The sequence below is a fragment of the Bufo gargarizans genome, chromosome 7 (assembly GCF_014858855.1).
Source record: "Bufo gargarizans isolate SCDJY-AF-19 chromosome 7, ASM1485885v1, whole genome shotgun sequence".
NCBI lineage: Eukaryota > Metazoa > Chordata > Amphibia > Anura > Bufonidae > Bufo > Bufo gargarizans.
Genome location: NC_058086.1, coordinates 170,802,545 through 170,816,214, shown reverse-complemented (window position 1 = coordinate 170,816,214; position 13,670 = coordinate 170,802,545). Strand labels below are relative to the sequence as shown.

The 13,670-nt window shown below is 48.1% G+C and overlaps 1 protein-coding gene across 2 annotated transcripts; it reads right to left on the bottom strand.

The window, feature by feature from the left end:
• Nucleotides 1-365: 365 nt before the first annotated feature.
• On the bottom strand, nt 366-12,589 carry CRBN (cereblon). Of its 2 annotated transcripts, none has more exons than XM_044301017.1 (11): nt 12,464-12,589; nt 10,275-10,378; nt 9,187-9,389; nt 8,925-9,074; nt 7,758-7,923; nt 6,907-6,969; nt 6,672-6,756; nt 5,609-5,724; nt 5,457-5,521; nt 5,228-5,359; nt 366-1,928 (listed from the first exon to the last, which is right to left on the bottom strand). In XM_044301017.1, the coding sequence occupies exons 1-11, from the start codon at nt 12,531-12,533 to the stop codon at nt 1,742-1,744; spliced, it is 1,341 nt and encodes a 446-aa protein (XP_044156952.1). In that variant the 5' UTR covers nt 12,534-12,589; the 3' UTR covers nt 366-1,741. The 2 variants fall into 2 exon arrangements, with proteins under 2 accessions (XP_044156952.1, XP_044156954.1); XM_044301019.1 differs by having other exon boundaries at nt 12,384-12,521.
• Between the last annotated feature and the right edge of the window lie 1,081 nt (nt 12,590-13,670).

Below are 13,670 nucleotides of genomic sequence, written 5' to 3'. Positions count from 1 at the left end.
GTTCTGTGCTGAGATTTATATCGGGTACAGCTCCGCATTTATGATACAGAGCGCCAAATCCCCCGCGCAGATCTACTTCCAGCATAAAATTGTCTGCCTGTAGCCACCACTGGGGGGAGCTCTCTGAATGGAGCATGACCCGAAACTACAGAACCCTGACACAGGCAGCCTGGGAGGAGGACTGTCATGGTACGGACTGCTGTCAGGCTGGTTGCTAGCGATACATTGTATCAGTCGGTGTTACTAGTAACCATTCTGACTCAAGGTGGCTGCATCAGGTCCTCAACACCGTCATCAGGTTTTATTTTGGGGCGTGCCCCTGCAAGTCAGAGCGTCACCCCCATGTTTTACCACAAGGCCTCGTCTCATTTTAGATTCCGTTTATTTCTATGTTCTAGACATCGATAATGTTGCAGTGCAATATTCACGTCTCGTGGAACAGAGAAAGACGAGGGACACAGAGAGGTTTTCTGGGGATTTCTGCGAGTCTCATCCAGATGAATGAAACAGAAAATTCTGCACCAAATCTGCCGCATGTGAACAGACCTTTAGTGTTGAATATGGCACAGACCGGGACCTGCTTTACTGGTAGAGCACTTCCATAACCTTGTATGGCACTGCTAAATCACGAGGTTTAGCTGTGGCCAACCTGCGGCTCTCCAGCTGTAGCAAAACTACAACTCCCAGCATGCCCAGACTTCCTACAGCAGGGCATGGTGGGTTTACAGCAGCCGGAGAGCGCAGGTTGGCCATCCTTGCTCTAGTTATATTATCAATGTTCCTCCCATTACAGATTTCATATTCTATCCTATAATGCTGCCCCTTGCTGAGTTTATGCGCAAGCTGCAAGGAGGAGCGGGGGAAGGGAACTGCTTGCAGTCTGCCAGACAAAAGTGGTTGTCAGTTCAGCCGTGCCAACCATTCTGCCACCCCCTATGGACAGGAAACAGTAGTAGATTGCTAACGAGAAACTTATATTTTACTGTAATGTCAGTTTTATGTACAGCTTAATCGTTGTAGAAAAGGCCTACAACCGTCTTATATATAGATTATAGTTCAGGATCTCTGATTGCTGTCAAGTAAAATGAAACATTTCTCTAAATCCAGTGCCTGAAAACCCCTCATGACCTGATATTTCACACTGCTGAGGGTCTGTTACAGTTGTATCCAGTCTAGATAATCCTTTGGGAACTAAATTCAGCATCACAAAATTCTCTCCAGTCCCGATAGTTTGTTACAATGTGTCAGGCTGTTTAGTTCACAGAGGATTGATGCTGTGATTAATATCCACACTGTACAGATGTTCAGCCTCTGGCTGTGACAGGTTTCCATTCACTGACAGCAGGTAGAGATCTGGTAAACAATTGGAAAGTAATGTAGATTAGAATATACCTTGATGATTAAGATTTATGTACAGAAGACTGACGATAACTACGGAGACGGGGGGGGATTGCTGCGTTCCAGGGTCAGGTGTTTAGGACGGCCATATAACGCTGCGTCTGACATCACACCGGTCATTATCACAATATAATCAGCGTCTCTGAGCAGAGCGGGTAAAGCCTCAGACAAGAGAAGTGCACGGTGCAGACAGAAGTGGATATGCTCAGGAGCGGGGCCGGGCCCTCCGCTCCATCCTCCTCTCACCCCACAGATAAGGGTGTCACATGCAGGTGGGCCGCACCACCCCCACTCTTCATATATCTGGGGGCTAGAGACGAAGCATAGCGATGATGTGCGCCATTCACAGGCAGAGAATCGGGGACTGGTCCAGGCTCGCCTCCTCCTCGTCTGGCACTGGGATTCGAGGCTGCAGGGCTGAACGGGTCAGGCCCCAAAATCTCTGAGGTGACAAATCCTTCCGTACAGAGGTGAACTTCCACCCCATGTGGCTGCCACATACTCTGCACTGAGCGATTGTCCAAGCGTATCTGGAGAGATAAGATGGGGGAGGAGGTAAATGGAAGTAGGTTTTGGCTCCTGAAGCCTCATTCACATGTCCGTGTTTGGTCAGTAATTTCCATCAGTGATTATGAGCCAAAACCAGTATTGGAGCCTCCACAGCCATAAGGTATAAGGGAAAGATCTGCACCTGTTCTGTCTTTAGAGCCGCACCTGGTTTTGGCTCAAAATCACTGATGGAAATCACTGACCAAACACTGATGTGTGAATGAGGAATAAGTTTCTATGACTGACTCTTAATCCAGAATACTTGATAATGCAGAACCTAGCCACATCATTGCAGATTCAGGGCTCATGCACACAACCATATGTATTTGGCGGTCTGCAAAAAATACGGATGACATCTGTGTGCATTCCGTATCTTGCGGAACGGAACAGCGGCCCCTAATAGAACATAGAATGTGTCGGCAGATAAGAACCATTCGGCCCATCTAGTCTGCCCAATATACTGAATACTATGGATAGCCCCCGGCCCTATCTGATATGAAGGATGGCCTTATGCCTATCCCATGCATGCTTAAACTCCTCCACTGTATTTGCAGCTACCACTTCTGCAGGAAGGCTATTCCAGGCATCCACTACTTTCTCAGGAAAGTAATACTTCCTTATATTACTTTTAAACCTTTGCCCCTCTAATTTAAAACTGTGTCCTCTTGTAGCAGTTTTTCTTCTTTTCCCTTGTTGATTCCCTTTATGTATTTAGCAGTCTCTCTCATCTCCCCTCTGTCTCATCTTTCTTCCAAGCTATACATGTTAAGGTCCTTTCATCTTTCCTGGTAAGTTTTATCCTGCAATCCATGGACCAGTTTAGTAGTTCTTCTCTGAACTCTCTCCAAAGTATCAGTATCCTTCTGGAGATATGGCCTCCAGTACTGCGCACAATACTCCAAGTGAGGTCTCACTAGTGCTCTGTAGAGCGGCAGCGCCATTCGGAGCAAGCAAGGTAAGTTTTTATTTTTATGTCTAATCTGAGGCTGGGGAGTCTGATGAAAAATATTTTTCTTATTTTCCCTCTTCTAAATCCTAGGTGCGTCTTATAGTCTGAAAAATACGGTATATGTCACTGCCGGCCCCACCCTCTTGCAGAGACAAGCAGATGTCGATCAGACCTTATATAAAAAGGAGCTGTGCGCTGCCTGCAGTTGTCACTATGGGGGCAGATTGGGAATAATGGGAGGAAACTAATATATAGATAGAGACACACTCCCTTTTGTGCATTGTGTAAATTATTCTCCATTGCCAAGGACAGTACTATGCATTAGGACTGCCTGTGTACACACCTAGTGGCTGCTTCCTCCATCCAGCCGGTGACTGCACAGAGGCGCGCCCTAATGTGCAGGCACTGGCAGGATCTAGGAAGCAACATCCGCAGTCTTTGATGTGAGCATTTCTCCAACGAGGCACGGCCTCCATTAGATCAAATCCTGCACAAACTTCCTGTTTGATTATATATTTATAAACAGGAAGTCACCAGGCAATCAGAGTTATTATCACCGGCTTTAATGTTATGGCTGATCCGTGTATTTTGCAGCTCAATGCTTCACATCAGGCTGTGGTTCTGAATTATGCAAAGTGCGATCAATATCTCTACTTCCTTCCGCTTTATATTTGCTCCCATAAATCCCCCCCCCCCCCCCCCCATCACCACTTCTGTTTTTCATGATCGCTCTTATAATTAACCCTCAGTCCTCATACTGAGCATAAAAAAAATAAAAGGGAAAATGACTTTCTAATTCCTCAGTTTTTAAGACCTCTGCTTGCTTGCAGTCAGTGAATTCTGATTCACATTAAGAGACTCACACAGAGGAGGGCTTCTTACAGTTGTATCCAGTCTAGACAATCCTCTGTAAGATAAAACAGCCTGGACTCCAGACTGATACATTGTGACAAACTACCAGGACAGGTGTGGGATGTTTAATCTCACAGAGGATTGTCTGGACTGGATACATTTGTAGAATTCGCTTTTCCCTTGTTCATCCACCAGGTGGCACCACCTACTCATTTCTAGCTATATCTACCGACTAAGGCTTCATGCACACGAACGTATGGACGTAAAGCTCAGGGAGCCATTGATTTCTATGGGTAAGTGAAAAATATGGAAAGCACACAGATGTCCTTCGTGTGCTGTCCACATCTGTGTATCTATTCTGCAAATTATATAACATGTTCTACTCTTGACAGTTTTGTGGACAAGAATAGCCAAGAACGCGGTCGATATACATATTTTGCAGACCCCAAAACAGATAAGGTCATGTGCATGATGCCTAACATCGTGAAGTCAGCTGCGGCTCTCGATCTATTAGGCTGAGTTCACACAGGCGAGATTTCCGCGCGGGTGCAATAAGTGAGGTGAATGCATTGCACCCGCACTGAATCTGGACCCATTCATTTCTATGGGGCTGTGCACATGAGCGGTGAAAATCGCAGCATGCTCTATATTGTGCATTTATCACGCAACGCAGGCCCCATAGAAGTGAATGGGGCTGAGTGAAAATCGCAAGCAAGTGCGGATGCGGTGCGATTTTCACCATGTTATAAGGGAAAATAATTACATCTACACAACACCGAACCCAAACCTGAACTTCAGTGAAGAAGTCCAGGTTCGGGTCTGGGTACCATATTCAGTTTTTTATCACGTGCGTGCAAAACGCATTGCACCCGCGCGATAAAAACTGAACAACGGAACGCAATCAAAACTGACTGCAATTGGGTACCTACTCGCGCGGGTTTGCCGCAATGCACCCGGGACGCATCCGGAGCCAAAACGTGACGCCCGTGTGAACCCAGCCTTAGGGTATGCTGGTAGTTTTGCAACAATCTGAGAACCACAAGTTAGATCACAGGCCTGGGACATCTCCATTTGATTTTACCATGTCCCTGGCACCAGGACCCTATGCTAAAACCTTGGTGACATCCCCAAGGACAATTACCAGCACAGGCCGTGTCACATACTTTGTAAGGTTTCTCTAACGAGGAGCTTACCTTCCCCTTAAAGAACACATTCAGGGGCAGCCCTTGTGAGTGTATATCTGCAGGGCACTTATTAATATGACCCCCTTAATGATTTGACGACATTGTGCTGACCACATTGGAGGGGGAGGGGGGGGGGGTCTCCCAGCACTAAGACAATCCTCCATCTGAATATCTGAGGAAGTTCTGCAAACTAAGATGGAGCAAAACTTCAAAGGATCTGCACCTAGCCCTGTGTATTTCCTTCTGGTCACTGGGTCGCCCTCTCCTGTAGAAGTGAATGTTCCATCGCACTCACCCTGGGAACCAGCTGTTCTCTATGGACGCACGGCCCACCAGGCTCAGGTTTAAGGCTTTGTAGACGGTCAGGGTCTCGTGTACATAGCCGTGAGGATTCACATAGGCAGCCATGGGGCCACAGAGAGAGAGACTGCAAGAGAGTGACAGATGTCAATGCAGACGATATAGATCTGCACCTAGGCGTGTGTTCTTACCTCCACCCCCACATATCAGACATCCTCTCTCACCTGAAGATCTCATTCTTGGTTGTGATCTCAGTGTCGTGACAGTGTTTACAGCAGAGAGACGTGCACTAAAACGAGAGGGGGGAGGTCACAGCTCGTACATGATTGGGGGAGCATTATGAGGCGGGGGCTTTTGTGCATTAGAGGGACCTCACTTTGCTCATGATGTCCAGCTCACAGCGCAGCCTCTGGATGGCGTTCCCAATCTTCAGTAGCTGGATGCGCAGCGTGTCGTCGATGGGAAGGCAGGCCGCCACTCGATATGAGAAATCTGATCAAAGGAGGGACACAGAAAGTAATCAGCTGCTGAGAAATGAAAGGCAATAGCAGACATCAGATGAGGGTAGGGAAACCATTGCTATATAAAGGGGTTGTGCAGAGTCAGGACGCTGACGACCTCTCCTCGGGATAGGCCTGATGCCTAGCACCCCCAATGATCAGCTATGCGCCCTCTTCAGTGTGCACTGACAGCTGACCGTACAGGTGTCGGTTGTCAGACCCCCACCGATCCAATATTGATGACTGATCAGGACACTGCACAACCCCTTTAAAGTCTTAGACTCCAGTCACATCCAGAGCTGCATTCACAATTCTGCTGGTTCTCTGTCCACCCTCTCACCAGTGGTGTTCACACAGCAGTTTAATGTCAATGCATTTAACAACAATCCAAAATTTCCAATATTGCAATGCACCATAGAGCAGCGGCCTGTTATTAAAGGGGTCGTCCGGACTCATCATTACATTAAAACGTTGCTGAACTTTCTATTGCAAACTTTGTTTCATTTCTTCACAATGTTTAAGATCTCTGCTTGATGTCAGTGAATGGGAACATTCCTGTCTACACCCAGAAGTTGAAAACCTGCCTTGACCACCTAGTTCTGCTCATGCATTTGAATGCACCATGGTGCATACGGCAGCAAATCCGTTTTACCTGCACTAATACACTGTAGCAAACCCTTAGAGCAAGACAGAGATGTGCGCTGATGATGTGTTTAGGGCTGTCTAGACTAGATACAATTGTACCAAACCTTCAGCTCTGAGATTGGGATGTGTTTGTTACCACATTGTGGATGGAAACAGGAATGTTTCAGTTCACTGACAGCAAGCAGATACTTTAAAAATGTAGAAGAAAGGTAAAGAAAAGTTATATTTGTGAAGTTGCAGAACTTTTTTCAGACATAAAACCTCTGAAAATAAGCGACTCCCACTCTGTCTCACCTATAGGATTAGCCGGCAGAGAGTCGTCGCGGAGATTTTCATCCCACTCGTGCAGCTGTCGCTTCACCCGCTCCATGAGAAAATCCTGATGACAGATGCAGATCGCCATATGTTGGAGAATTACAAATCCTCACAGAAACATTACAGGAGAAACTAATCATAAGACCCCAATACTCCCCAACCCCCGGCACCAAGAAAACAACCAAGGAGCTGACGATCAGTCTGTAATACTCACCGCGTCATACAAAGCATAGAGCCACGATGGCCACGACGTCAAATTGGCACCAAAAAACTTTCTCTGTCGGGCGATAAGTATAGGAAAACATTAATATGGAAGAAAGTGATATGTAAATATGGTGGTGAACCCCACAAGGGCCCTGCACCAGAATGTAAGGCTGGAAAAGGGCTCCCTATAAATCTAAAATGAAAAAAAAAGCAACTTTACAAGTGCACTTGATTCAAAACTTCCTACCGTTTTGCTTCCCCAGCTCCTATGCATCTCCATGGTAACAGACGACAAACTGTGTAGTCTGATCCCTTCAGTATGGCCCTTACTGCTGACTGACCTACGAAACGTAAGCTAGCATAAGGCAGGGAATTAATAGAAGGAAGGACGAGGCTGCGGGATTACAGTAGACAGAATCTGTGTGCTGTCGGTTACCACGGAGACACAAAAATCTGCACAGGAGCTGCAGGAGCAAAACGGTTGGAAATTTTTAATCAAAAGTTATTATAATAATAATAATAATAATAATAATAATAATAATAATAATAATATAAAGCTGCTTAATTTTGCACTTATTTGGACAAATAATAAATCTGTTAGCGAGGGTAGACAAGGTTTGATTGACAGGTGTCTTCACATGCAAACGGGAAGAGACATCAATCAAGCCAAATTAAGTGGGGAGAAGTCGGGGGGTCCGCCCAGCGGACACTTCTCCCTCATTTCCATAACTAGGTTTTCTCTGACCCATCGCAGTATTCCTGATAACATGCATGTCTGCCATGACGGATCCTGGGGGGATTTCATGCTGTATGAAACTGAAGACAGGTTCCCTTTAAGAGCCACATAATGCCAGTCCTCACCCTGCGGTACTTGTGCAGCCACTGGCAGGTGCTCTGTGGGTTCCGGCTGCTGAACGCTTTACTGCACGGGGGAACTTGATGGCGACTCTGAGAATCCAGCTGGATGGCAGTCATCGGACATGGCAGGACCCTCTCCGGTAGGATCTGTACCCGGGCAAGCAGGATCCTAGCAAAGGAGAGAGGTTGTTAACATCCCTAAGCTGTACTGCAGAGGGCGCTGCTTCAGATTCCGTGGCCCAGAACTGTCCCATAACAACTAGTTATGTCCAGGATGGGGAATAAGTGTCTAATGGGCAATGGTCTGACTGCTGGGGTCCCCGTAGGTCACGAGAAACCGCGTTCCCCTGTTTGAATAGAGTGGTGATCATGCATGTAGGTCAGCTCCTCCATTAAAAAGGAGAAACACTGGCCCCTCTTCTTGTGATTGTTGGGGGCCACAGCAGTGAGACCCCTGTGGATAGGAGATAGTTTGTTGTTATGGGACAGCCCCTTTAAAGGGGTATTTCCACATTTACAGCATATCCACAGAATATGTTGCTATGTGGGTCCCCCCTCTGGAATCCGCACCAAACTCCACAACGGGGGTCCCTCGACCCCCCTCCCACCTAGGGATGCAGCTGCTGTGAATGGAGAGGTGGCCACTCAGGGTATGGAAGTTTCTGAAAACAGCCCTACAGAGGACTATCCCTTTAAGGGGCTGTACAGTCCAACCTGCCGACTGTATCAGGGAAAGATCTTCAACACATTCTGTTCATTCAAGGGCTGCAAAACCCATCCTGGACGCTGAGGGTTTGGCACATTGTATTTGTCTACAATGCTCCATGCCCTCACCTGTGTGAGCAGAGCTAGACCAGGACAGATTTTCAGTGTCTGAATGTAAATGTCCAAGTTGAACAAAACGAGCTGCAGTGTAAAGCACAGAGGAGGGACAGATCCACTCAGACTTCAGAGTTTAAATAGCAGCAGTAAGTATTGGGTAACCATCACACTGTCCTGCCTGGCAAATCTCCCTAGTTCTGCAGTGATATGGGAGCGGGGGAGGTGTCACTGACAGCTCCTCCCCCTCCCAGCAAGGATTACTCAGCACTGGGCACTCGGGATATTTTCTACTTCATTTCCATTTTAGTGTGATCTCGCCAATTCCTCCTCTCGAGATCCACCTCTCACCCATCTGCCTGGCTTCTCATTTCCAGCACTTGGAATCGCTGCCGTCCGATGGCTTTCACTTTCACTGTCTCGATGCCGTACTCCTGCTCCTCGCGATAGGCGTAGATTTCCGCAGTCGTCCCGAAGCGAGCGTCTCTCTGAAGACCCTCACTGTGACACAAACGTAAGAAGGGTGAATGCGATTCACTATGGAATATTCCTGTAATCCGGCATCCATATAATCGGATTAAGGGATATACATTACATCCCCCCCATTACAAACCAATATGCCAGCACAGCAAACGTCCTGTCCTTCTGGATGAGGCCTCGCACCATGCTGACCTCTTGTGGTCTGGAGAGGTGTAGCGGCAGGGTCTGGCCGGGAATCAGCATCACCTGTATGTGCGGTAACACCGGGATCAGCTGACAGCTGTCGTCATCGTGCACCGTCCTCCCGTGAAACTCCTCCATGTCGACGCCCAGATACTGCGAAGCGATAAAAGCCACAGAATCACACAAAGAAGCAGAAGGAGGCTATCTGAACGCACGCCATGTTACTGACATCATTACTTGTGGCTGCTGGTTTGATTTCCCCCAATGAAAAGAGCTGGTGTATAATGAAACATCCCGCAACTGTCTGACTATTTTTCTGTTGCTGTCAGTGAATGAAACATGGGGGGGGGGGGGGTTTATGATGGATTTTACATCAGTTTTTGGCACAGAGAAGTCACACATTTTTATGAACCCTTTTAGCGCAAAAATTTCTAATTATTTTTTTTACTCCCCCCCCCTTGCTGGCCAATTTTCTACAAAGTGGGCTGGAGGGCGGGAGACTGCTGCTACATTTATGTCTATAGGACTGGTGGAGATAGCAGGTACAAGCAGCAGTCCCGCAGGGATGAATGGAGAGGCTGTGAGCATGCCCGACCGCTGGGACCCCCCACTGATCTAATAGTTCTCCTCATCCTATAGACACAGGATAGCCTGTTACAACCAGCAAATAATGGCAATAAGGAGAGAGAGGCGCTCATAGGGTAGTACGTCAAGTGAACATGAAAGCCACAATTGGTAAAAAAATAAAAATAAATGGTTTGCTCACCTTTTGAGAGTTGCACCAAATTGGGTGCAACCACAATGAGGGCAAATTAGAAGTAGTAAACGGTTAGTGCAGCCTGAATCGCCTGATCGGGTAAACAGTAGAAGCGAGAAGATGCCGGACCGGGATCTTCTCACTTCTACTGTTACAACCAGAACAGCCCTTTAGCTGCGGACAGGTGTGGCGCTGTATCTAGAAGAAGGAGGCCATGTCTTTCCAAACCCTTTAAGCTTTATGGACCTAAAACCCTTCTAAGTTAACCCCGTGTTACGCACTACATGAGACGTCGGTAAGCTGGTATCAAAGTTGATGATGTTGGGGGCTTCCTGGTCTCCTCCATCAGGATCTTCCATCTCCATGTCATCATCTTCCTCGCTCTCTGTCAGGACAAGAAACGTGTTAAACATGACGCCGATATGCTTGCTTTTAAAGTAGTATGAAACGTGGATAGGACCTGGAGATTCGTGGAGTCACTGGCGCCCATTAAACAAACCCTTGACAACCATTGCCATACACGGAAGTCGTCTCTTTAAAGATGACACCTGCGCTGGAGCGGGGCGAGCGCCATAGCCGCTGGGTGCCTGCTGTTTCACACAGCAGACACCTGGGCCAGATGTCTGTGATCGGCGATCACGGCAATCGCAGATATTTAACTCCACAGATGTGACCGCGGCATCTGAGCGCAGAAAGCCTGTGAGTGCTGAATCCCCCCGCAGCGGGGAGAGGTGGAGCCGTTCAATCCCTGCGTAGCCTCGGCCCCGGTTCCTGTGGCAGTCCACTATAGGAACATAGAGAATTTCTTAAAAGCTTCAGTGATAACTAGTGTTGAGCAAACTTGTGTTTTAAAGGGAGTCTTTCACCTAATCTGAGCGTTTTAGACCGCTCAGATCAGGTTATAGACTCTTTAACCCTCATTACGATCATACCTTTCTCTTATGTGTCCCTCGCCCAGATAATGAAAATAACACTTTTTAAACTTATGCAAATTACCTTCTGAAGGTGCCCAGGGGCAGCGTTACTGGGCGATGTGCCCAGAAAAACACACCTCCAGCCGGCGGACGTCACGAGCGGCACCAGAGGACGGCGGGCTGGGAACTGGCCCGCACCTGCGCACTGCTCTGCCCATTATGGGCAGATGAACAGCTTTTCATATTGCGCATGCGCCGGCCAACTAAAGACAGCCGGCCGGCGCATGCGCAATATGAAAGGATGTTCCTCTGCCCATAATGGGCAGAGCAGTGCGCAGGTGCGGGCCAGTTCCCAGCCCGCCGTCCTCTGGTGCCGCTCGTGACGTCCGCCGGCTGAGGTGTGTTTTTCTGGGCACATCGCCCAGTAACGCCGCCCCTGGGCACCTTCAGAAGGTAATTTGCATAAGTTTAAAAAGTGTTATTTTCATTATCTGGGCGAGGGACACATAAGAGACGGGTATGATCGTAATGAGGGTTAAAGAGTCTATAACCTGATCTGAGCGGTCTAAAACGCTCAGATTTGGTGAAAGACTCCCTTTAAGAATCGCGTTATGGATTCCGCTACCACAGACCACAACGGAATTCGGAATCCATATCAGGATTCTTCGATAACCCGACGCCGAACTTAAACCACAAGTTCGCTCAACACTAGTGATAACGCATTAGATTTTATGAAGGGTCACAATATGGCAATGAAAAGAGAAAAAAAATTCTAAAGTTTTTAAAACTATATAAATGTGATCATAATGAACCGAAAGGCACAGAAAACGGACAGAATTGCATTTTTTTCCCAATTTCATCCCATTTGGAATTTTTTCCGGCTTCTTACTAGATTATGTGCAAAAGTAAATGGGGCCATTAGAAAGTACAACTTGTTCAGCAAAAAACAAGCCCTCATACGGCTACGTGAACGGAAAAATAAAAACGTCATTAACGCGAGAAGGCAGGCAGTAAAAAACGGAAAAGCAAAAACTGAAAATCCTCCGGGTCTGAAAGAGTTTAAAAATGACCAGATCCAGGAAACAGCGCGGGACTGACCTGCGCCAAAGAGTCAGACGCCAACTTTATGAGCATCACAGGAACATTCCGCCCTTTACGTACCCTGGAGTAGGTGAGCTAATATCTGTTCGGTTCAATGGCCGCTGCTTTTTGTTTTTCTGTACTAATTTGCCCCCTGGCTGATGACTGGATCGCATGTCCGTTACACCAGCCACGCAGGGTTAGTAGAGAATCCCTCTAAATGTAAGGACATGAGGTGCATGATGGGAAAGACCTCACTCAGTCCCTCTATAGACTAAACGGAGAAACAGCCAATCAGATTCCAGGTAACATTTAACTTGAGAAGGTTTCAAAATGAAAGCAGCCGTTTGATTGGCTACTAGGACTGCGCCACCTATAGTCTGGGTACACGACTACCTGGGGAAGGACATGGCTTCGGACAGGCCGGTATACATGACGGGACAGCAGCGCGCCCTCCCCGGCGGACTATACATTACCGGGGATGAGCTGCAGCTGGTTGCCCATGTTGTTTACACCGGGATCGTCCTCCCCTTCCTCATCCGCCATTCCTGTTTACAAGCGGTGCATGCTGGGAGCCAGCGACACATCACGTGACACGAACCACCACGCCCCCTTGTCTCCTTAACACACGCCCCCAACAGCGCTGATTGACGGCCCCGTTCCCTTGGCAACGGCCAACGCGGCGAACACGGATTCCAACAAAAGGTGACTCGGAGGACTACAACTCCCATCATTCTCTGATAATAATGTAATATCTAAACCACGTGCAACCAGCTGCTTATAAAAAGGAGAAAGATGATAAAAGGGAAAATCAGGATAATCATCACGTATAAGTGCCCCCATTATAGAGCCCCCCCCCACAGTGCCCCCATAATAGAGCCCCCACAGTGCCCTTTTAATAGAGCCCCCCACACTGCACCCTAAGCCCCTCACACAGCATAGTTGTAATAAAGCCCCCACAGTGCCGCTACAATAGAGCTCCCCCACACAGCACCCCTATAATACAGCCACCACCAAAACAGCACCCCTATAATAGAGCCCCCCACACAGCGCAGCTGTAATAAAGCCCCCACAGTGCCCCTACAATAGAGCTCCCCCACACAGCACCCCTATAATACAGCCACCACCAACACAGCCCCCCCATAATACAGCCCCCCACACAGCGCAGCTGTAATAAAGCCCCCACAGTGCCGCTACAATAGAGCTCCCCCACACAGCACCCCTATAATAGAGCCCCCCACACAGCACCCCTATAATAGAGCCCCCCACACAGCGCAGCTGTAATAAAGCCCCCCACACAGCGCCGCTGTAATAAAGCCCCCACAGTGCCGCTACAATAGAGCTCCCCACACAGCACCCCTATAATAGAGCCCCCCACACAGCATAGTTGTAATAAAGCCCCCACAGTGCCGCTACAATAGAGCTCCCCCACACAGCACCCCTATAATACAGCCACCACCAACACAGCCCCCCCATAATACAGCCCCCCACACAGCGCAGCTGTAATAAAGCCCCCACAGTGCCGCTACAATAGAGCTCCCCCACACAGCACCCCTATAATACAGCCACCACCAAAACAGCACCCCTATAATAGAGCCCCCCACACAGCGCAGCTGTAATAAAGCCCCCACAGTGCCCCTACAATAGAGCTCCCCCACACAGCACCCCTATAATACAGCCACC